Source organism: Botryllus schlosseri, chromosome 3 (genome assembly GCF_051294905.1).
Source record: "Botryllus schlosseri isolate E-star chromosome 3, Bs_hap1, whole genome shotgun sequence".
NCBI lineage: Eukaryota > Metazoa > Chordata > Ascidiacea > Stolidobranchia > Styelidae > Botryllus > Botryllus schlosseri.
This window is the reverse complement of record NC_137238.1, coordinates 11,152,872-11,174,958: the sequence shown is the minus strand read 5'-3', so window position 1 is coordinate 11,174,958 and position 22,087 is coordinate 11,152,872. Positions and strand designations below refer to the sequence as shown.

General features: G+C 40.6%; 2 protein-coding genes across 3 annotated transcripts in view; one reads left to right on the top strand and one right to left on the bottom strand.

The window, feature by feature from the left end:
• The window catches only part of LOC145434831 (lutropin-choriogonadotropic hormone receptor-like), a 509,016-nt gene that overhangs the window by 471,522 nt on the left and 15,407 nt on the right, over positions 1–22,087 (bottom strand). Inside the window, exons 3-4 of the mRNA XM_080312061.1 lie at positions 16,650–16,690; positions 15,539–15,568 (exon numbers count right to left, since the gene is read on the bottom strand). Of these exons, the coding sequence (XP_080168187.1) occupies positions 15,539–15,568; positions 16,650–16,690 (71 nt within the window). The remainder of the gene's footprint in view (positions 1–15,538; positions 15,569–16,649; positions 16,691–22,087) is intronic.
• On the top strand, positions 5,394–10,680 carry LOC145435767 (uncharacterized). 2 transcript variants are annotated; one of them, XR_013914005.1, is made up of 2 exons: positions 5,394–8,695; positions 10,015–10,680. XR_013914005.1 is itself a non-coding variant. In XM_080313044.1 (2 exons), the coding sequence occupies exons 1-2, from the start codon at positions 7,957–7,959 to the stop codon at positions 10,591–10,593; spliced, it is 1,374 nt and encodes a 457-aa protein (XP_080169170.1). In that variant the 5' UTR covers positions 5,394–7,956; the 3' UTR covers positions 10,594–10,680. The 2 variants fall into 2 exon arrangements, 1 of the variants encoding a protein (XP_080169170.1); XM_080313044.1 differs by having other exon boundaries at positions 5,394–8,751.

Here is a 22,087-nt window from a genome sequence, read left to right as displayed (position 1 = left end):
TACAAGTATATCATAATCCATAACATACGCTTACTAAAATTGGAGATGGTAGGCAAGTAGTGTAAAAGTTCGGCAGACTGGGGGCGCGGGCCACATTATCATGTAAGACGGGAAACTCTCCGCAGGCCGGACAAAATCCCTTCGCGGGCCAGATCATGTATAGCTCATCGTATGCGTATTGGCAATATCTATTTATCGACGATAACAGTAACCGTTTATGACTAGGGCTGGGCAGAATGATTCGAGTACTCGAATCTGAATCGAGTAGTAATTTTAATGATTCGAGTCGAGTAGTAAAAGACGATTTTTTCGAGTACTGAAATGATACGGTCCTCGCAACTGAAAGTTAATTTACTGACGAGAATTATATTTTTGATACTATTTTCCACTGAGGAAGCCGTGAAACCTTGATTGGCCGTGTTTTAGCATACCAGGCACAGTGTAAAGCTACGAACGTTACTGGAAATAACACATTTCCGAAGTCAATATCATCCAACAAAATTGTTAAGTAGTGCAATGAAATCGGTATGGTCGAAAAAATACCAAAGTATCTTTAATGTGATGGATAACAGGCATTAATACGTTCTTTGTGGTGGCATAAAAGTTTCATATTTGGACTTCGACATAGTACATCCTGTTGTGACGTCATAATGAGTGATACTCGATTACTCGACTCGACTCGAAGCATATTACGTGATTCAGAATCGAATCACTCAGGTACTCGATTTTGCCCAGACCTATTTATGACCACTACAACGCAATATGTCATTAATTGATTGAAGCTTTTCTGTGAAAAACTGTGCATGAATCCTATAGGATCCACCCGCAATTAGATGGCCACGGTCAACACAATGCAGTGGTTATCAATTGGAGGTACGCGGAGCATTTTCAAGGGGCTCGAAAAACCTCTAAACCTCTAAATAGCAAGACGTTTATTCTGTAGTATTCCTCCCACTCGATAGCTGGTCGTGCGTTGGCTGTGGCTGGATGCTAAGAGGTCGTTGATTTGCTGGTGACAAGACCACTTGAAGATGCTCTGGCAGTCGCAAGCGAAAGGTAGATCCATTAGGTCGGTGATTGCCAACGTTTTTGTCTTCAAAGAAACCTTTTGAACCATCCCGCACTCCTTCGGACCCCCCAGTCCAAGTTCAAATTTAGCTCAATTGTCGTGCAACTGCCTTTTGCAAATATCAACTTTAAAAGAATATACATCATGCTATTTCATAAATACCGTCAAGAATCAAGATAGCATAAAGGTCAACCGTCCGGCTTCTTGATCGGTATCGGTCGTGGGTTCGTTTCATTGCCGGGTTAGAGCAAAGACCTGATTTGTAACGCTGGTATCCATGTAGCCCCCGCTTGGCGCTCATGCATTACTGGGATAGCATAGAGAGGTGATGCAAGACTTGGAAATCCCACTTCTTTGTTGCATTGCACAGATCGCGTGTATGTAGGCCTATATCATGAGTGGGTGTATATGCCGCAAAAAATCAACGACCAGCAAATCAACGACCTATTACGTCCTTGCCTTTTAAAACGTATAATTCATAGTGTTGCATTAAGGTAAAGCAGCGATTATTTTAAACAATAATTTTACCACACGCGTAGACAGCAGCACGTTACATTGATATAATGCCTTTTCACCTTAGCTAATAGTTGATTAGATGTCAAATATTGGATATTGACATTAAAACCGTGCGTCCGCGGTGTCTATCAAGTTAGGAAAGTGGCCCTGGACTATTTCAAGTTGGCGACTTCCCTAAAGTGAGTTTGAATTACAGTAAAAATGAAAATCCCGGCCCCCCCCCAAAGATTGCGGCCCTTAGGCTACGAGTTTAAAACGTGTACTGGTATTTTCTGCCTAATTAATCCCTTCACCATATGCAGTGGAATCTTGAAATATCATTTGAAAGTAGACGCTAATATCAAATCAAGGACGGATAGCCCGTCAATTAACCTCCGCAATCTTCTTGTCTGACGATGTGACTGTCGGGTCTGTCAAGTGGCGAGGTTGCTTCCATATTCGATTAAGTTTGAACTGTTATTTGCGATTAATATCTGGCTAGCCCAGTAGTTCTCAAATTGGCAGGCGCGAGAGCATCTGATGGGGGCGCGACGCTGCGGTCATACGATTTTATTTCGTGCTTGGCGCGATTTATCTTCATATCATACTTATTTCTCTATAGACAATTCGAAGTTCATATTTCGGATTTCACTCATCAATGGTCACAGCATATCCATGTCATCAAACTATCTTTCGGGCTTGCTAGCATCCCGGCTTGATTTTGTGATGTCACGATAAGAGCGGCGCGAAATATTTCAATATTCAAAAAAGTTTGAGAATCACTGGGCTAGCCGGTAGGGCTGGGCGAAATCGAGTATCACTCATTGTTGCATCATCACAGAAAGTAATATTTTAAAGTTCAAATATGTAGCCTTTATGTGATCACAAAGATTATAATACCTGCGATCCATCGTATTGAAGATAGTTTTTTTTTTCGATCAAGCTGATTTCATTGCATTTGGCGACAATGTTGTGGAATGGTCATGACCAGGGTTGTAATGAATCGAGTTATGACTCGACTCGAGTCACGATTTTCGGATGACTCGACTCGACTCGAGTCAATCTGTGTATTGACTCGACTTGGACTCGAGTCATTGGGCATGACTCGAAGCAAGTCATTGACTCGAGATTCAGACGGCGTAGACCGACATTTCATTGTAATTTCGAAGCCAACACACTATTGGGATTTCGTTTGTTGGTACTGGTGCTTGAAAATGCGACCAGAAACTGCTAAAAGTGAGGAAAATTGATATATTATAAATGCAAACCATTCAATATCACCAAACAGAGTTTAAAAAGTGGGTTTAGGAAGACTTTAACTGGAAACTGATCAGTCAATACAATGAATTGGACTCGGACTCGAGTCATAATAACATGACTCGGACTCGATCCTCTGTTCGCTGACTTGGACTCGGACTTGACTCGATGGGAATTGAAAATGACTCGACTTGACTCGAGTCAAAACTATAAAAGTGAGATTGACTTGTGACTCGGAGCCTTGTGACTTGGTTACAACCCTGGTCATGACTTCGAAAATGTGGTATTTCCAGTAACGTTTATAGCTTTGTTCTGTATGTTTATCATGCTACGACACGGCCAATCAAGGTTTTAAGGTTGAACATGAAATAATAGTGTCTAAACTGCAATTCTCGTTGATAAGTTAACTAACAGTGGCAAGAAGCTTTTAATTCCAGTACTCGAAAAAAGCGTATTTTACTACTCGACTCGAATCATTAAAATTATTACTTGATTTAGATTCGAGTACCGTACTCGAATCACTGTGCCCATCTTTACTAGCCGAGAGTCTCAAATGTATTAGAAATATTCGGCCATACCTGCATCATCTGGAATGTAATTTTTTCGTTGAAAAGAGTATTTTTGCTTTTCAGTCAGAGAGTCTCGCTTTTGCAGGCTCCAAACTTGGTTCTGTGCGCTCTTTGGAAAACATAAGTGCTGCTGTTTCTGTAATCGGAAGCAATACATTAGATATCTCAGATAGTCTCCAACATGTCATGGCAGAAGGCTAGCATAAGTATGCATTTTTTCTCTACTTACGTGGATGAATGCAGACGATCAGACAGCAGCCTTGCAACAATATACCGGTAATCACTTCCTTGTCAGACATGGTACTCATAAACTATGTAATGTAATGTGTAAAGCGTCTGTAGTTAACATCCTGCAGCAATACAATGTTACAAATAACTGAAAATACTATTTCTATGTACACCGAAACAGAGCGAGCGAAACGAAAGGGACGTGATTCTGGTACTGTTTGAAGTAAGCAAGTCAGCTATCGCCCCCATATAGCACTTGCAATTACCAGTGTTGGGATCAAGTCACTACCTTCAAGTCACGAGTCATCTCGAGTCGTTGCAGATTCTGACTTGATTCACGTCAAGTCAATCAATTTTCGAAGGTGACACGAGTCGAGTCATGTCTGTCGATTTTTTGTAGGGGACTCGAGTCAAGTCGAGTCAAGCCAAGTCAAAGTTCAAGTAGAATTTAATTGTTGAAGTATGAGTGATAATTCAAAGTCATAACGTTTTACCAGCCACGTAAAACAGCAATATTAGCCATTTATCTTTAATGAGATACCGAATATAAAGTTAAATATACATGCAAATAGACGTTTCAAATTGATATTTTACTATAATACACCACCCATCTATACATCCGTAAGAATTTAAACGCATGAACTATGTCCTTTCGATCTAAGTCATACATGATGGTAAACGTGAGCACTGCGCAATGTAAGCACCAGAGGTTGTCAAAGTAGTCAAGAAATCTACTCAAGTAGAAGTAGAATTGACTGACTCTAAAAGTACTCAAGTAAGTAGGTAGTTGTGAAAAGGATCCTGATTGAATGGATTATAAAAAGCTATGTGATAGGTGACGAGCTTGATGGATATTGATGCATACCCACAGGTTTCCAATTTTCGATAGCATAAGCATTCGTCCACATCATGGGATAAAAATGATATTATTGATAAGGAAATGCGATACTAATCCTCTGTTTTCTCGAACAACATGTTTTGGAAAATAGCACGGTATCGCGCCATCCCCCATATTATAAGGCCCGTAGTTTAGTGGAAGAGCAATACCGAGAAGTTGTATAGGATACGATGTAAACACTTTGCACGATTAGTAAACGTTAATTAAAAATATGGTGGACCATAAAAATTCCATATTTTGTAGCTTTATTTCCAGAAATTAAAGGCATTACTGCTCTTGCTTTTATACTCCAACATGTATGTTATTCGGACAAAAGAACTGATATTAATCAGAAAAACTCGCAACGCGTAACCCAGGGGCGGGCAACTTCTCCGGTCGGCGGGCCGGATATGGACAATTGAAGCACTCGGCGGGCCGGATAACAGAATATAAACATTATACCTTAATCGCGTATTCATCCGCCTAGGAATCAATTGTAATTATTGCAAACTTCAAGTTTAAAGCATGGATACCAAAAACAGTATTTATTGAATTTAGTTATAGCAGCAATCGAAGTCAATCAAACATCTGTGGTCGTTCAATATTGTTGACTAGTTTTTTGAACTCTGGTTGCATGTCGTACGCGGATACCCTTAGTAAAGACTGCACGTGAATATCAGTTATATTGGAACGCAGCCTTCATCGTTAATGTTTGTGGCAGTGTTGGTATCAAGTCACTACCATCGATTCACAAGTCATCTCGAATCATTTCAGTCGAGTCAAGTCAATTCACTCGATTTTGTAGGTGACTCGAGCAATGTTCCCTCTAGTTTTTCCAATACGGTGATACAATTAACTACTGGGGGCTTCGCCCTCCAGACCCCCTATGGCTTTCGAGTGTTGATCGTCGTCGCGAGAGGACGCATTATCGTAGTACCTGTATCGGTAACGTCGATTCAGCCGTATTCGCAAAGACAAGTCAAAGTTTAGGGAAGTGTTTGCAGTTTATCGTCATATCGGCTTCTAGACACTATAGATTCAACAATAACCGCAGCTATACTAGGTAAAACCGTGAAATGCCAGGAAGTGGCGGAGCGCATAAGCGTTCCGCAAATTCGGAGTTGAAAGGGCCCGCGTCGAAGGAAATGGCTTCAGATTCAAATAGAGTTAATGGTGATCTTTCGGTAATCATCAAAGGGGTCAAGAAAACTATGCGGCAATGCAATCCATTAACTATTAATAAGGCTCTGTTCAAAGTGCTTGGGGGCAACTACAGCGATATCAGAATACTGCCTTCGGGGGACATTCTAGTCAAATGCGCGAACAGTGATCAGGTCAAGAAATTACTCGCTTGCGATAATTTAGGTACCACGTCGACACCAATCGAGGTTAAAACCGAACGCCATATAGTCAGACCTTCTGAGGTTAAAGGAGTGATAACGAATGTGCCGCTTGAAATGTCGGACGACGAGATTAGAGAAGCGCTAACAGAGCAACACGTCACATTCGTGCGGCGATTCTCCTACAAATCAGATGACGTGGTTAAATATAACAAATCGGTCTTACTGTGTTTCGCGTCTACAATTCTGCCCACTGTAGTGAGGATTGGATACATGCAATTTCGAACACGGCTTTACAATCCGCCACCCGTGAGATGTTTTAATTGTAACAGACTTGGTCACAAGTCGAAGCATTGCCGCAGTGCTCAACGTTGTGCGAAATGTGGGAGTCGACATACCGCTGATAAATGCGAGAATAATCCATGGTGTGTGAATTGTGGAGAGTCTCATTCGGCTCGTTACACGGGTTGCCCGAGATACCGCCAGGAAGCTAGAATCCAAGTAATCATGGCTAAAACGGGGGTCAATTATTGGAGCGCCAGACAGACACAGCAACAGGATACTGAAAGTCTTCAGCCCTTCTCGCCTACCGAATTTCCGCCCTTGCCTAAGTCACTCCATGTCAGTAGTGCAGGTAGTGCCGAACAAAGTAATTCCGATAACGCTCGTGCTGGAGTCGCACCTACCAATAAAAATAGTTCGCGCAGTCCTCGTCCAAGTTCCGATGGCAATCTGGTAACCATCCCTCTGGCAGCATTATTCAATTTTATAGCGGAAGTCATCAAAAACACAATAGTCAGTTTTGGAGCAGGTCAAGAGGTACGCATAGATGAAATTATTGCAAAATCGGCCGGTGAAAAGCTAGGAATATCGGTGCCAAAAAATTTGTTTTGGTGATCAGGCGACTCAAAACTATGAAATGTCGAGGGTAACATCGAACTGTGAAAACCCGATGGATCTATCGGCTGGTAAAGAGAGAACCAACAACCAATCCGAACATGATCATGATCATGGTGACAACAATGTCCTCGAGCATACACCGACATCTTCAATATAGTGCAATGGAACTGTCGAGGCTTGTATCGTAAACTCAACGAATTGAAACATTTTCTCGAAAATTGTATGTTGGAAGCGCCCGAGATCATAGCCTTACAGGAAACACACTTAATTAGCCGATATGTTCCGAAAATTCCTGGGTATAATTTAATACGCAAAGACCGCAACATCCACGGCGGGGGAGTTTGTTTGTTCTTGAAAGAAAATATACGCCACCGGGAAATCGAAGTTCCCAATATTTCCCCGATAGAGGCGCAACTCATAAAGTTGGATGAAATCGCCATCATGAATATCTACATACCACCGAATAAAGCAGTCTCTCTGCAGCTTATGAAAACGTGTTTCTCTTTCTGTGATTCTAAATTCGTGGCGGTGGGCGACTTCAATGCACACCACTCCTTGTGGGGTGCTAAGAATGGTAATCGGTATGGAAAACATCTGTATGAGGTATTAGACGACAAAGATTTGGTAGTCATAAACACCAATATAGGAACAAGACTAAACATATCGTATGACGCTGGCGCAACATCACTGCTTGATTTAACAATTGCTTCCAAAGACATAGGACACAAGATTGAGACAGTGGTCACGGATCATCTTTTAGGAAGTGACCATTTTTTGATCTTCAATCATATTTCGATCTCAGCTAATGTGACGGCGCAGCATTTTGAATCTTGGGCTATACACAAAGCAAAGTGGCCCGAATTTCGATGGTCAGCTAATCGGAATCTCTCTCAGTTGTGCAATAAAGAGCACGTGACAATACAAGACATCACAGAAGCAATAATCGCAGCAGCTCGAATCTGTATTCCAGTCAAGAAACCACATAGAAAATGTAGCATTCCCTGGTGGAATGAAGCGTGTGCCCGAGCTATCCGTCTGAAACGGGCTGCTTATTTGAAAATGAAGACCTCGTTTCACATTGACCTTGTTATAGCGTTCAAAAAGCAGAGAGCGGAAACTAGAAGAGTGATACAATCCGCTAAAAAGTCCAATTGGGAATCATTTTGCTCATCTCTGAACAATACAACAAAGTTATCCAAGGTCTGAAGAGTCGTCCGATCGATGTCCGGATCCAGATCATGGAATACGATTAGTAGTCTTACATCTGGAAATCGCATACTTACAAGCAATAAGGACAAAGCAAATGCATTAGCGTGTAGATTCGCCTCATTCAGTAGCGATGATAACGTCAATTCTGAATCCGTAGCCAGACGGAAAGCATTCGAAAGAGAAACGCTTCAACCGATATGGGTACAAACCGATAAAGCTTCAGACATGAATAATCCCTTCACAATGAGGGAATTGAAGAAAGCGCTGAAAGCGAAAAAAAGTGCATCTCCGGGACCAGACGGCGTATGTTATCAGATGATCAACAATCTGGACGAACTCTGTCTCCACCGTATGCTTTCATCGTTCAATGCTACGTGGAGTGATGGAAACTGTCCTGCCAGCTGGCGTCACTCAACAGTCATACCGTTACTAAAAGGAAACAAAAAACCCAGTGATCCGGACTCCTATCGCCCAATATCCCTAACAAGTAACATGTGTAAAATAATGGAAAGGATGATATCTAATAGACTACGTTGGTGGTTAGAGAGTACAAAACAGATTTCGCCAGTTCAATGCGGCTATAGGACTAAACGCTCAACCACAGATTGTATTTTAGCCCTGCATGACGATATCTACAAAGGCATTTGGAACAAACGATCTACAGTTGGAGCTTTTCTAGACTTGGAAAAAGCTTACGACACCGTTTGGAGAGAAGGCGTTATCTTCAAGCTCCACAAACTGGGCATATCTGGTAACATGCTGAGATGGATTTATTCATTCATCTGTAACCGTACTTTCCAAGTTCGGGTAGGTGACAACTTATCCGATTCATTTTCCTGAGATAATGGGATTCCACAAGGCAGTGTTCTCAGTCCGATAATTTTTACGGTTATGATGAATGACCTCCCCGATGTAATCGATACTAGTATCAATCTATTTGCGGATGACGCTTGCTTATGGGAAACTGGCTTAGATGTAATGACAATCTCGTCAAAATTGCAGAACTCTTTAATCAACCTTTTTCAATGGTGTAAAAAATGGGGTTTGCGGGTCAACGTCAAGAAGACTGCCGCAATTATATTCACTAAACGTAGAAAACTACCACCTGTTCAATTTTCAATAGGTATGACAGAACTCCCAATAAAGAAAAGTTGTAAATACTTGGGAATTATTTTCGATTCTAAACTGACTTATCGTTTGCACAAAGATGCTGTTGTCGAAAAATGCCTAAAAAGAATGAACTCACTACGTATGCTCAACGGCACAACATGGGTTGCCTCCACGCCTTGCTTGCTAGCGGTCTACAGATCTATGATCCGATCGGTAATCGAGTACGGATTCGAAGCGTATTTGTTTTCACCTTTATATGTTATAAATTCGATCCAAAAAATTCAGAATACCGCTCTACGGATATGCAACGGGGCAATGAAGAGTACTCCAGCCTTCGCTCTTCAACATTACTGCGCTGAACCACCCATACCAATAAGGCATCTGCAAGCATGCTACAATTATCGAACTGTTATAGCGTCGTTGCCGAACCACCCGTGCGCAACAGTAATTGATGATTCTTGGCACGAAATTTTCCCGGACTCGACGTTATTTATGACCTTTAATATGAAAACTAGAAATGCGAATCTCATGCGAATTAATCTACAGAACCAAGTAGTAGTTCCTCTCCCGCCATGGCAGGAAATATGTTGTCGAATAGATTTGCACCTAAAATCAAGAAATGTAAAGTCTGATCTACCCACAATTGCCATGTCAAAGTGTAATCGTTACATCACAGAAATGTACTCGAATCATGTCAAAATATATACCGATGGGTCAAAAACTATTCATCAATGTGGTGCAGCCTTCGTAGTCGAAGAAATTCCGTTTTCTCACAGCGAATCTCTTAGTAAATATTCATCAGTATTCTCATCCGAATTAGTTGCAATTCTGCGTGGCTTAACCTGGGCAAAAGAAAATCTAGGTTCTCGAAAACTCGCCATCCTATCGGACAGTCAAAGTGCCCTTACAGCCATTAACGCCGGCTCTACTAATAACAAACTGATATATGATATCATTCAGTTGTGCGCAGATCTCGACAGAAAAGGAGTGGAGACAAATTTGATATGGATCCCTGGCCACATGGGAGTTGGGCAAAATGAAACGGCTGACGAACTAGCAAGAGCGGCTGCATCCACGGATCACGCAGATGACATTGGAGAACCGGTCGAACTGTCTGTTCCAGAAGTGAAGACACTCATAGCATGCATATGCCGCGAGAAATGGATTGAAGACTTCAACTCGTCACATGACGGGTCGGCATATCACAAAATACACGCACCCATCACAGAAATTCCTGCGCCGCTGAATTTTTCACGAATGCACTCCTCGATAATCCTGAGGTTGAAATCGGGTCATTGTCGGCTGAAGTCGCATCTTTATCGTATAAAGTGCCACGAAGATGGCCTGTGCCGCACGTGCATGGCCGAAGAGACCGTCGAACACTTTCTGATTGTGTGCCCTCTATATGCTTCTCAGAGACAATATTTGAAGAGTGCGGCGAGACCGAACCATGTCGACATGACAGTACGGGCCCTATTATCCAGTCCATATACAATTCAGACTGTTATTGAATTCGTATTAGCCACCCGATTAATCTAATTTTTGCGGATATAATATTTTCGACGTGGTCTGGTGCACAAGACCTTAGTAGTTAAGCACCATTAACCCGACATACAACACACACACCCCCTATGGCTCTAGGCTTATTCCGGTACTTATCATGTACATTGGTTGACCAGTTAGTGGTAGCGTCCCTAAACGCGCGAAGCGCGAAAAAAATTCTATAATTCATGATTGCATCGGCCAATGTGATCGAAAATTGCATGTATATTGCTATCAATTTTATCCTCTCCCTGCTCACATGATCAGATTTACCGGTAGAGCTGATCCAGTGAGGTGTGTTGAAATAGATAGGCCCTCTAAATAATAATAAAACATCTTCGGGCGTATCCGTTGATATAATGACTTCGTGACATGATGATATTTCGTGACCCCCTATCTGCTATGTCAAAATATATTGAAATCGTCAAAACGTTCGAAAGTTAAAGACGTACACGATTTCAAATTGGTATTTCTTAACTGGAAAATAATGTACCCTCAATATGGCATTTGTCTTGTTGTGGAACTCGAATAGCCAGGACAGGAACTTTCGGCGCCAGCCATTTAGGCGACCATGGACATGGACATTTACACATATATTTGTATATATCGAAGTTTTCGGTCAGCACCGGGGTCAAGGTTTTCTCGCTGCTGATCGTTCTGGCGCACTTCTTGGATTTGCATGTTATATAGCCTCTTCATATGTCTTGGCGCGTCAGGGTGCGGTAATGGCCGACGCCCAACTGCCCATTTCTATAAATCATGGCTAATTTTTGTTGGGAAATGGTACCCAATAATAAGATATCTCAAAGTAAGAAAACGCGCGTAGCGCGAAAATAAATCCTGAAAATTTTCAAAAAATACACCATGATTTATGTTAATTCTCGAAATACTTTTGGACCCCCTACGAGCTCGATCCCTCCAATTGAGGGGTTTGGGATGCGAAAGTTATGGTCCTGAGTAAATCTTACGCAATGTTCATGCCACGCGAAGAAAACGATCATTCGCTAGTTTGTCGCAGATTAACTTCGACCTAGCCCATTGTTATTTATGACTTTGTTATTTCGCCATTCCCGGAAAATAATGCGCTGTTGAAATGATATCAGTATCGCTTACGTGTGAGAGGCCATACTTAAAACATATCTTCCGTGAGGCGCAGGTGATTGCGAACTCTAATTTCTTCATGGAGCGCAATAGTTACCTTTGCGGGGCGCACTTGTACCTCGGTTTCATACTTCAGTGCAGACTTGGTCAACTAGAAAATTTTCAGTTTTTCCGTATTACATCAGAATTAGAGCTACACAGCTTTTTCTCAAATTAGATTAGAATTAGAATTAGAGCTACTTAGTTCGCAGAAACTTGGAAATTGAATGAAATTGTATATGGGAAATGATTTACAGCAAAATGCAGTTCACATCAAATCACAGTGCGTGGTGCAAAAGGCCGTGAGGCGATAACCGCCACATATTTTTTGTTTAATAAACAACAACAACAGTGCATTCCCATAACCATGAGAATGGTTAACTTCTGTAGCCTACACCAAGCTTGGCTCGATTTTTACTATACTTTATTGAAATATTACTTCTTATGTGGTAACCGTGGGCATCGCCGATGTTAGTCAGAATGGCGATGTACTAACGTAAGGTTTTAGAAACTAGAATGTTGTTCGAAGACAAAGCACCTCTAGCAGGCTATTGTTCGTCATAATATATACTATGACTGCACGGTGTAAGTAAAGTGATGGCGGTTTGGCACTGGATTTCCCTGCGCAAGAGGGATATTCTTTTCAACTCACTGCAATAGTGCAATATGCCTCGGACAAAGAGGCATTTTCAGGAAGACAATAATTAGATTAGAACTAGAATTAGAGAATACGGACATTTCAAAAATTAGATTAGAATTAGAATTAGAGCCTAAGAACATTTCACAAATTAGATTAGAATTAGAATTAGAGCACGGAAGCATTTCACAAATTAGATTAGAATTAGATTAGAATTAGATTACTGGCATTTCGCTCTAATTTAGTGAAATTAGACAACTAGAATTATCAATTTGTCCAAGTCTGCTTCAGTGATAACACTATTGACCCTCGCAAAGCTCTATCTTAATTTTCACGAATCTGCGCGCCTGCGTGGTCCATTGGACAACAGTGCGAAACAACTATATAAAAAAAATCATTTCTGATTTTTCGTGCGCAGCGTAGATTTTCTGTGCGCAGAGACCGTTTCTGCACATTTGCGCACGTGCGCAGCTTGAAGGTAACATTGGACTCGAGTCGAGTCAAGTCACTCGATTTTTGGAGGTTACTCGAGTCAAGTCGGGTCAAATCGCGTCGAGTCAAATCGAGTCAAGTCAAGTCAAGTCATGAGTCAGGTCAACTTGAAATTTCAATGGACAGGATTCAAAGTCATTACAATTTGCTAACAGTTTCAAATACAGATGAAGTACCCATTTATTCTGAATCGACGAACGAATAAAGAGTTGATTATGCGCGCAAAAGGCGCTGTATCGCTCACGCATACATAGATCTGCTCAACTACGCCAGGTATAGCCTCAGCAGCCAAATATCAGCCAAATTACAGGATAACATAAAAAAACACTGAAAGTTTTAACATGATATAGTTCAGTACTTCAATAACCAACCCATCTACATATCCATGATCTACAATTATAAACGTATGAGCGATATTCGTTTGATTTCAATTATATACAAGGGTTGCATTTCAATTAAATTTCCGTCAATGCATGCATGTCGGCAACTCGCGGTAATCATGTTCCGACTGCGCCCAAGCCATTATAGACTTAACGCCCATTCGTTTAAAATAGGATGTTCAGATATAATCCGCTATGTCTCCATTGTATTATTGCCGAAACCGTCCACCATTTTCTACTGAATTGTGCAAGATACGATTTTCAACGGTCCTTTCTCATTGAGTCATGCCGTAATCATGACATCCCATTCACGACTTATAACCTATTAGTCCAGCCCGAGCTATTAACCCCTGTGGCTGAATTCCTGCTGTCATGTCGTAGATTTAATTTGTATATATAGACGAGGTTGAAATACATTGCAAGCGTACTTACACCAGTAGGTAACTTCAGACCGTGGTGCACCAGATCCTTAAGGGAGATAAGCGCCACAACAACTTTTACCCATATCAATATTAATAATAATAATAATATACAAGAGGGTTGGTTGAGGTGAGCAAATTTACGAGAACGTAAGATGTTGTATAAGCTCGGATCACTACGTTTGCGATCAATTTATTTGTGATATAACAATGGAGGTTCGGTGAAACCTACAATCATTGACTCATTGGTTGACAATCCGACCTTATACAAGATACAGCGATTTAGTCGACATCGATTACTTGAAATTGACTCGCCAATTTTGCTTCGAGTCACGAGTCAATCTGCATTTCTGAAGCGTCGAGTCGAGTCACGTCATTTTCCCAAGCTGGTTCGAGTCATCCCAACACTGGTCCAGGGTCGAAAATGCATGCAGGTCCGAACAGAGCAAGAGTAGTTTAATGCTCATTTTTCTCAGGTTGGCAAACTTGGATTCATTATGTAACGCATAAACTTTGTCAATACTTCCAGAAATAAATTTCACTTTCAGAGTAAAAACTCTCGGCGGGCCGGTAAAAATCTCTTCGGGGGCAGGATCCGGCTCGCGGGCCGTATTTTGCCCGCCCCTGGCGTAACCTAAGGTAACCTATTACACTGGTTTAAAAAATGAATTGTTTTTTTTTTCGGCAGAACATCTGAGAGTCGTTTCTGAGGTTTTTGAGGTTGCTGATTACGAATATCACATTAGTTTTGTCCGATTGGCTCCTTGTCAGGAGATATTTACACCCCTAAAAAAGCCCAAAATTACTGCATTTGCCCCTAAATATTTCACCTGGTAGGTACAAAATCGTAGTTTTTTCCAATTTATTACTGCGTATAAACAGCTAATAGACTATCAAGAACCAGCTGCCACTGCAGACAACCTTTTATTCCAATTGATGTTCGATACAACGTACACAGCACAGATGACAGCACGTACGTATGCCGGAATACAGGCAAATAAAGTATAAAGTAGGATTTACAACGATTCTTTACCCCAATAATCTTCCAACCGTCTGTTCATCAAAGACTAATAATGATGATGATCAAGCGACGTGACAATTAAAAATAAATACGCAGGGATCTCACGAAATAATGTATATGACATACCAGCGCGGTAACATGTGCCTCACCAGCCATGAACCTCACCGCATTGGTACGCAAGAGAATTGTCGGTGGTACGCGAACAGTTTCATTTTACTGGCAGTACGACAATTTTTGGAACAGCTATGATAATATATGACAAGCGAGTGGATATTCAATCTTACAAAATACTGTGTTTTGCATTGACGTGTAACGCTCCTCGCCTTATCTAAGTTTACTGTATAGTGAATTTTCGATTTTGTACTTTTGCGATATTGAGAGTTAATTCGTCGTCTAGTGCTGCTATCGGGCTGTCTTATGTGCTGATTATGAATGAACTTTCGGAAGTAAATAACTTCAATATTGCAGCAAACAATACGTTAATATTTTTAAATCTATTCCACTCGAAGCTTTTTGTCTGACTGTCATCAGGAGCGAACCTCAGTAATTGCGATCAATCAAATTCGAAATATGTAAATTATTTTGTCACTGTGACGTAACATTTACAAGTACACAGAGTCGCGAACGGCGCATAAAAACATGTGATACGGCATAACAGACAAAAATTCAGCTGTAAAATGGCCAAATGACAACACAACACTAATGAAATATTACCAGGGTATACAGATTCTCCTTCTTGCGGCAGAGGACCGGCTAGAAGCTTGGCATCAAATTTAAATTTCATTAATTTGGCACAGGTTTACTTTTTTGTTGCGGTAATGAATATTAACGAAATGATCAATCATATACTTACGCGAGCAATCTGCACGCAACGACGCTGACCCTGTTTAAAAATTAGATATATAGATCAATCTTGATAGCATAATGCGGAAAGCGTCGTAGTTTTAAAATAGTAACTATGAAGACACGGGTTTTAGTATTAAAAGAATCTACATTTATTGTATATGACATTAACACGAATTAGGTGTGTTCAGTGTTTGTAACCTAGCTGTTTAGCATTTCAAGTACAACGTCCGAGAGCAAGATTTCGGAAGATGATGAATGATGACTAGGGCAAGTTTTTGCAACTTTTTCAAAGCTTCCGACAGCTTCCCACATACTCATAATATATGTAGTATGGTGTTTTAGACTGTTTAGGAGGATTTTATAAAGAAACGTTTTGCAACTTTTCTCCATTTTCATACCATTTTTATTGCAACATTACATTTTCACAGAGTCACTTTATTCGGACTATTGGTTTTCTTTCACTGGGTCACCTGATTTAGGCTATTGATTTTGATAAAGTAGCCAAGAGTGACTTTTTCTACAACGCCTTTGGTCAAGTTCGCAGTCCTAGGGGGCTCGAGATGTATTAGACTTGTTTCAGCGGGACTGAAGTTATCGCTATGCTGTTTGGCTTTTTAGTAGAAAGGTATACCAACATGCGTAATTTTCTCGCAGTATACCGGGAAAATATATATTTTGGCGGTTTCGCCAGAAGGTCTGTGAAATGGCAAACTATAAGAAGTTTGACAGCTCTGCAGGAACTAGGTTATAGAACGGAACCAATCTCACACCCTACTACTACTTCAACAAAAATTATAAATGCATCTTTTCACTAAAACTTCTGTCAAAATTACGTGAAACTTTCTCACGACTTTAGTGGAACAAAATCTTGCCCTAGTGATGACCTAGTTAGGTAAAATGATCGTTAACGTACGTGATATGAAAGCAGTTCAGGTCTTTCTGATAGTGGTGACAAACTTTTAGGTATTTTTCAAGCAATTCGATTTTCAGTTTTGGGCGAAAGTATCAGATGAGTATCTGCCAACATATCTACCAGTGAGTGACTGCATGAGTAATAGTCCAGACAATGATTTATTTTAATTTGCAGAGGTAAGCTAACTAGGAATTCGTTTTCTCACCGACACAATGCTTTTCCTTTTCAACGAAGTTGCAGTCAGAACTGGTAAAGAAAAATATATCATATCAGTGCAAGAAACATGCTTTTATTTCGCATAAGTGAACAGTTGTATAACACCATGTTTGGTTGATTAAAAAAATTATTTATTGTGTTTAGTATTCCAAACTAATTACCAAAATACCCAAATTTTTCCCGAGTGTCCCAAATTTTGAAGAAATGTCAATTTCTCTAATTTTTGATTCAACTCATATTTGCTCCGTATTAATCATAATAATTATAAATTGGAGGCAAGAAAACCCCAATAAAAAGGTTAATATGACCACACCGCAAATAGTTAACGTTTGATACGGCTCTCAAACGTTTACAAAAGTTTCAAAAAGATGTTAAAAATAAATATGGTAATTTCGGGTATATATTTTCATGATCAATTGAAGCTTTGGGGAATGGTGACTTGAATTAACACGAAATATCCTGCAAAGGGAGTGTTATCATGACGTATCATTTAGTATGTTATCTGGAGGTGGCCAACATGTGATTCGCTACTGCCCGACTGAGGCATGCAACATTCTCATCTCGACGATACACGCATCATTGTGTCATTTTATTGCAATTCGACCCAGTTCACTGATTACCAACAACGAAAATACTACATTCGCAGATTGCGCACATACCCGACACTTCATATTGCATTATACACAGACGCGTCTCGCGTTCAAATACAGCTGCAACTTTACAATTTCACGATCTCGATTACCTTTTTTATTCAAATTACAATAACATATGAGAGAATATACCCGCTAATTTATATATTATACATCCATTTATTTATTCCATATTGCTTTACCTGGTGTGTTACCATGGTTGCTGTCTTTTTTATATATTTGTGATTATTATTTTTTCTTTGTTGCAGAATGTCCACTGTTATGTTTATTTAAATGAATACACTCAATTAATTCACTGCCGTGGAGTGGACGAGTAAAAAGTTCTTTATTGACGATATGGTCACCTCCGGTCAACTTTGTACGTTTGACGAAGTAATGAATGTCTGTCTGTCTGATATCCTTGATGAGACATCGACCCCCATATCCAGGCCGTGTTATTTTTGGCATTTCGGGAGCCAGATGCCAAAACTGCCAAAAAGAGAAATTTGAAAATGCCAAAAATGAGCAATATTTGGCATATGCCAAAAATAACACGGCCTGCCAAATAGTGTATTTCGTTCGTGTTGTTGTGCTGACAGGACCACCTCACAAGCAAGAAGAGCGTGTGTTAGAGGCAGGTTTTTCAATCTGGGTCCAGCCAACCCATTACGGATGAAAGCATGGTGTTTGAAATGGTGTGGGCACAGCGAGATTGAAAGGCTGACTTTATTTGGTTTACGTCATTCTTTCCATTTGTCCAATGGCAATTTTACGACAATTTTTGACCGGCTTGCCGAGCACTAAATTTGATAAAACGGGTATAAATAAGCCGCCGCTGTACTGATTATTAAAATATAAATTATAGTCTGCTCATGGAAATGGAACCCCCAAAATCGACCCCAATTTTTGCATCGTGATCGAGTTGAACATTGTGACGCAGCAAACTGTCTGGCTATTTCTGAGTTGCATATTCTCGTTTTGCCAGACAGTCTTGTTGCGTCAATGTTCTTAAACAGGCTAACCTTCCCAGGACTGTTCCATGCGAGTTGGTAATATTAAAGCCACCTGAAGTGACAAAAGTCCTCCAAAAATATCTCGGTAGACTGAAGGAGATGGGATAGTCGGGCTACTAAATAGAATGTGTTGCGAGACAACACAGAAAACTCCTGGAAGAGTATCAGGAAGAAATTTTTTTCCATGATGAGATCGATGGCACTGGCGAAGTGATCTCTTTTCATGGTGCATGGAAGCCGGTTCGGCCCTCCAAAGATTTTGAAGCTATCAAAATCTTTTGTGGATGACTGGCAACATTCATTCGCTCATCGGCTAATGTTGAAGCCGATATTTCCCAGATACGCTGGGCGAGAAATGAATTCAGGAGAAACTTAGCTGATCTGAGTTTGGAAGCATTGTTACAGTGCAAACGATTTAGGTCTATTCAACACCTGTAACAATCAGGTGTTGAGCGTGTTTGTTAGGCTTCTCTTTCTTTGTTTTTTGCTTATTGGCACCGATTCCGGTGAATATGGCACATTTTGTGGCTTCGTTTGATATTATTAACTTATGAAATTGCTAGATTTTTTCTTCTTAATTTTGTTTGTTGGCACTGATTATCAGTGATTGCTGCGCATTTTGTGGTGTCTTTTGGCAAACTGGCCCGAATAAAGCTATTTTGTGACTAATTCGGGTCTGAAGCAATCTATTTAGAGGACGATGCCAAAAATAAAAATCGAAAAATGGCAAAAATAAGTTATTTTTGGCAGTTTTGGCATATGCCAAAAATAACACGACCTGTCCATATCGCATCTCTCATTTTTAGCGTTGCATTTTTATGTTGAGCTCGTGCTGCTTGTGCTATTGTTGTCGGCTTGGTGATGGTGTTTTCTGCCGTATAGGAACAGGTTTTTGTCTTCCTCTGCAATGAGTTTGCAGTAGATATCATCGCTGTTGTAGATGTATTGTGACAAGCCCATGATTGTTTTGAAACTTTGTTGAATTTCTTATAGTCCTCACCACCTTTTTTTCTAGGGATGTACATTTGTACAGTTATTTAGTATAAGATTTTTGGTGATTCAAGTGGTACATTGTCATCAGTTTTCTAGTCTTTGTGTCCGATTTTTGTTATATCATCTTTGCGCCAGTTCACCGCACCTGCCTGTAGTGCACACCACTGCTTGTCGCATTGATTTTGTTTTTAAAGATAAGGTCAGTTTTGATAATTGACTTGAGACTGCTAATGTATCATTTTTTAGACTTAATTTCATTTCAGCATGTTTATATTGTCGCTTTCACAGGTAGCTCGACATTTATAGTGATCTTCAGCATTTAATTAAGTTGAAGCATCATCCATTCTGACATTCATGCCGCCAGTGCTGGTGGCTCGTGATAGTGCGAGTTTTGAGTATTTATCCAAGTCGAATTTCTTCTTTATATCTTCCGGAAACTCATGAACAATTTCCACTTGTTTTTTTAGGTCCAAATCGCATCTCGCATCCATGAACATTGAACAAGAGATGGTGTATCATATTTCGAGCATCAGAGTGTGTCGCTTTTTTCATCCCGTATCCTGCTTTATTGTTTCTCAGCAACTGACTGACTGGAGCTGAGCTGAGGCCGAATAGAAGAGACGACAATTAGAAGTCTTAAAATATTCCATTGCGGATCTGAATTTTCCAGGTTTCTGTTTCACCTTGATCAACAGTTTTGAATGCCAATTTTTCATTGAGTCCTCAATAAATCTGATGATAATAGGAATCATTTTGTACATACGCACTGTTTCGGTTGATAATACGATTCACCCAGTGGCGGCTCGTGACAATATCGGGTGGTGGGGCAAGGGCTGCAAGCGAATTTTTATCAAGATGACGTCACAATGGCGTTTTCCAACGTAAACAAGTAATTTAATGATTGTACGGTAACATGAATTTGCTGGCAACAGTGATTTTAACGTATGTGCCATGAGAGATCCGCCGGTGAGCTATGAGTTGAAGTGTTGGAACTGCGTAAACGGCGTAAGGAACAAGGATCCAACACGGTTCATGTTCGCACTAGACCTGGAAATGACTATAACTCGAGAGATAACGTAAGCCTAACTAGAAAGGTCAACGAGGTCGAACGGATACGCAATTGCTATCTCATAGATTAGGCCTGTCATATTGAATCCAAAACATCATTCTGAAGAACTAAGAATAGCAGCCTCGGAAATTAGGTCTCGGTACAGCATAGGAGATTTGGTTCTTGAAACTGGAGACAGTAACACGACACACGATGCGGCTTTATTACTGTCTATAGGTCTGCTGCGAAATCGCCTTTGGAAAATATATTAACGAATAAATACGTGGATGAAAGCTTTAAACTTAGTAAACTGTTACATGACATCATCGAGAAGTGGTTTCATGGCCCTTTTCGGTATGGTACACTTTCAAAATTAATGCGAACTGACCAACACAGAATCTCTCGCAAAATTTACAGAGGAATAGACCGATCAAGTGATCAGCTGTTAGCCGCCATCGAAAACGAAATAGCTATCGCGCTTGACAGCAGGGGGTTGTGAGCAAATGGCTTGAAGGCCACAATTTCACGGTGAAATTGACATTGTAGAATATAATATCAAAGTAAATATTGGAATGCAAACTGAAAATGATATCATCATCTCAGTTACCACAGATACACCGGCTTTTGCGTGGAATCCGCAATGCGTTGTATGCTGAAGTGTCAGATCGGAGCAGATCTCTACCATACTCGACCTTGATAACGAAATTTCTGCCCTAATCATTGAGTGTCAACCTTGAGACTTGGCACAGCGTTCGATACTAAAACCAAGACATACCGTGCAAAAGCTTATGACGGATCTAGGTAAGGAGCATCGTTAAAATCAATAGATACCAATACCGGCTTTGCGTATAATATTTAGGCGGTAAATGACGAGTCAGCTCTCACTTTAATTAGGAAACGAAATTACCACTAACACAGTTCAGTGACAAACTTAAAACTTGGTACAGCTTTCGATACCAACTTTAAGACTTACCGTGCTAAATTTCATAACCAATCTCACTATTGAACATCGTCAAAATCAATGGATACCAATACCGGCTTTTGAGTAAAATCTGTTTGCGATACATGGCGGATCAGCACACACTCAACTTCGGAAAAAGAATTACCACCCTAGACTTTAAGTAGAAACCCTGAAACTTGGGGCAGTGTTGAATACCACCATCAAGACATGACATACCAAATTTCAAGATTTTTCATGGTGCGAACCACCATCGAAATCGACCTATACCAGCAAAGGTCGACTAAACTCATATTACGGTAATCGAGTTCAGTTATAGCAGTGTTTCTTAACCTTGCCCCAGTGCCCTCGAGGGGGCACTGGCGATTTTGAAGGGGGACGCAAACGCTCAGGGGGCGATATGGGGGCGCTGGGCTCAGGGGGCGGTATTGGGGGCGCTGCAGAGAAATGGCTTCGCAGTAGATAATGTGGTGATAGGACATATCCTTAATGAGTATTCAGAGCAAATTAACACCGAAAACTTCGTTACATATTGCCTTCAAAATAAATATAGGTTTATTTATCCATGAGCGCTTAAATGACTGACACTGAATGTTCCTGTCTTGGCAATCTGAACCCCAGAAGACGAATTCCATCTGGCAGGGAAAAATTTTATGTCAGTGAAGAAATACCAATCTGAAATCGAATGCGTATGTCAGTTTAGTACGATTAGGATTTTCTGTGCGCAGAGACCGTGTCAGCACTGCGCACGTGCGCAGCTTAGAGGGAGCAGAGAGAGGATAAAAA

What these genes read in the sequence shown, in the direction of transcription:
- LOC145435767 (XM_080313044.1), top strand. Translation starts at nt 7,957, where the DNA reads ATGTCCGGATCCAGATCATGGAATACGATTAGTAGTCTTACATCTGGA. An exon ending in ACCGTACTTTCCAAGTTCGG is followed by an intron (nt 8,752 to 10,014) that starts GTAGGTGACAAC and finishes GATATCATTCAG; the next exon opens with TTGTGCGCAGATCTCGACAG.